We start from the raw sequence: 3065 nt of genomic DNA, 5'->3' as shown, positions 1-3065 counted from the left end.
CTTCTAATTTTGAAGTTGTGGTGTTTCTCAAATATAGTGATAACGAACTTATTATACACAAAGCGCTACGAAGTATCTTGTACCGAAGCACTTAAATACGCAAGAACAATAGAATGGTGTTTCTCAAATATAGTGATAACGAACTTATTATACACAAAGCGCTACGAAGTATCTTGTACCGAAGCACTTAAATACGCAAGAACAATAGAAATTTTCGTATATATATTTATTTAACGAATGGGCGAGTAATTTCTCTAAAATTTTTTAAAAATCTTAAAATAGCACACGTGAATAGACCTTTATGTGATGATATCAATCGATAGTGAAGCTTACCGATCAAACATTGATCTGATTAGTAACCCGGATGATCGTTCGATGCCTTAGGTCAAAAATTTTCGATGGAACGTGAAAAACGGAGCGGTAGCTTACTGTTTAAATAAAATAAACTAGAAAAAAAAATTAGAGAAGAGGTCTGTTGCTGTTAGATGTTTGCGGCGCTCATGGTATCTGGTGTCGATACTATTAACGTCTCATCAGTTATTCGCCCATAGTGGCCGTCAGATCAATACCATCCATCAATATCAGACAAATCAATACCAGCCGTCATATTAAACGAATCTAAAAGCATTTCTGGTGGACAATTGAGGGACCGCAATCATCGTATTCCTGTTTCGTGATCCACATCTGTTGGAATGTTGAAAGCGAGGCCAGGATTGACCCTCCAATCCAGACCGAGTATTTCCTCTCCGGAGGCGCAATGATTTTAATTTTCATCGTAGATGGCGCCAGATTGCTAATCTCCTTATACATACGGTCGGCGATTCCTGGGTACATCGTTGTTCCCCCGGACAAGACCGTGTTGGCGTACAGATCCTTGCGAATATCAACGTCGCATTTCATAATAGATGCATAAGCTGTGTGATGAATCCCGGATACCTCCATTCCAAAAAACGATGGTTGGAAAAGCGCTTCCGGACAGCGAAAACGCTCGTTTCCGATGGTGATCACCTGTCCATCAGGAAGCTCATAGGATTTCTCTATTGATGGTGAAGAGACTGCTTTCGCCATTTCCTCTTCGAAATCAACTGCCACATAACATAGCTTCTCTTTGACGTCGCGAACGATCTCACGTTCGGCAGTAGTCGTGAAGGAATAGCCACGTTCGGTAAGAATCTTCATTAGATAGTTGGTAAGATCGCGACCGGCGAAATCGAGACGCATGATGGCATGGGGAAGCCCGTATCCCTCGTAGATGGGTACCGTGTGCGACACACCGTCCCCTGAATCAAGCACGACGCCGGTTGTACGACCCGATGCGTACAACGACAGGACAGCTTGGATAGCAACATATATTGCAGGTGTATTGAACGTTTCGAACATTATCTGTGTCATTTTTTCGCGGTTCATCTTAGGATTAAGAGGCGTTTCGGTAAGAAGCACGGGATGATCTTCGGTGATTACTCGGAGTTCATTGTAGAACGTGTGGTGCCAAATCTTCTCCATGTGATCCCAGTTCGTGACGACGCCATGCTCGATGGGATACCTTAGAGTGAGGACACCGCGTTTAGATTGAGCTTCATTTCCAACGTACGAGTCTTTTATTCCCATACCGATCATCACTCCCTGGTGACGAGGGTGGCCAACGATGGATGGGAAAATTGAGCGCGGAGCGTCGTCTCCAGCGAAACCCGCTTTGCACATTCCCGAACCATTGTCAACAACGAGAGCGGTGGTATCGTCGTACATACCGCCGACTTATTGCAGTAATAAACAAGTTCCTATAGAGCACACAGAGCTCACGTAGCCCAATGATTCTTCTAGGCGAACAGGTCTGATACTGCGATAAATCGGCCAGATCGGCATAACATCGTTATTCTGAAAAATAGCCTGTGATGAAAACCGCAAACATCATCTTGTAGTCCCGACGCAGTGGGTTGGACGGCTAAACCTTCATCTGATCAAACCAGAGGCTAACGACATATACTATAGGATAGGTTTAATTTAACAAAGAAATATACATTACTTTGAAACGAATTTGTGACAAACAGAGCCAAGCTAAGCATTTCCTTTACGTCTACAATGCATCTATAAATACAAATCGATTAGTAATCGCAGCCACTGCCTACATAGATGAGACTCATATAGAACTATATGGGAGTAGGCGTAGTAACAGCAGTCACTTTCGTAGAGACCTGTCACTGACATCGACTGAGTTTCGATTAAATATCCAAAAGGTCATTGTTCACTCGCAGGATGTTTACAGGCATACGACATTAGTGGTTAAGCACTTTCATTCATTTCAGCTGATTAGAGAGAGGATCTTTTATTTGTGGATCTTGAAAAGGTCAACCTCCTTCTTTAGTTACAAATATAAAATGATAATTCAATATTTCGTTATTACAAGCATTACTGACGCCCTTATCTGGCATCAATGATTCAGATTTCGTAACAAGCATTGTATTGTTTAAATTAATAAAGCGGCATATTCCACTGGGAAAACAGCTAGTCTGGTGTCGCTTTAAAGCTCCCATTGGGCTTATAAAAGCTAGGTTTTAAACAGAACACCTATAGTTATGTAAAATCGTCTCCTATAGGTAAAACGTGACAGACTCGTGACCGCTAGATGTAGCATGAATCCTAGTTAACCTGAATTAGTTAAAATTTTATTGCTTACATTACTCATCTAGAATTTCGTAGCGGCGAAGATTCTGATTCCGATTAGATGCGTATGGTTTGTTTTTGTATTTAAGTTCGCCTTTATCTTTGTGTCCATAGTGCACAAACATTATTAGAGCAATCCATTACATTAAACCCAATCTGCCAGAACCTTGCAACAATGTCTACTTTCTAAGAAGCCCTAGCTTCTTGGCAAGCTACGTGACGATGCGGGTAAAGACTATATTATTCTTTCTCCCGAGGGATTTATTCTACACGACTAAGAAGCTCACAGTAAGTGAAGAAGTTTTTTGACCTGTTTCGGCTCTATAGAGATGTTGAAACATAGGGGTCCATGGGTCCATGGCTGGAATACGCTCACTAAAGATCAACTATGGATGACTAAGGTC

General features: G+C 41.8%; 1 protein-coding gene across 1 annotated transcript; it reads right to left on the bottom strand.

Annotated features, from left to right (window-relative positions):
- Window positions 1–244: 244 nt before the first annotated feature.
- On the bottom strand, window positions 245–1951 carry LOC111248580 (actin, cytoplasmic 3). Its single transcript, XM_022801125.2, has one exon. The coding sequence runs from the start codon at window positions 1744–1746 to the stop codon at window positions 619–621; it is 1128 nt and encodes a 375-aa protein (XP_022656860.1). The 5' UTR covers window positions 1747–1951; the 3' UTR covers window positions 245–618.
- Window positions 1952–3065: the final 1114 nt, after the last annotated feature.

The sequence above is a fragment of the Varroa destructor genome, unplaced genomic scaffold (genome assembly GCF_002443255.2).
Source record: "Varroa destructor unplaced genomic scaffold, Vdes_3.0 BEIS01000004.1, whole genome shotgun sequence".
Taxonomy (NCBI): Eukaryota; Metazoa; Arthropoda; class Arachnida; order Mesostigmata; family Varroidae; genus Varroa; species Varroa destructor.
This window is presented reverse-complemented; position numbering and strand designations above follow the sequence as displayed.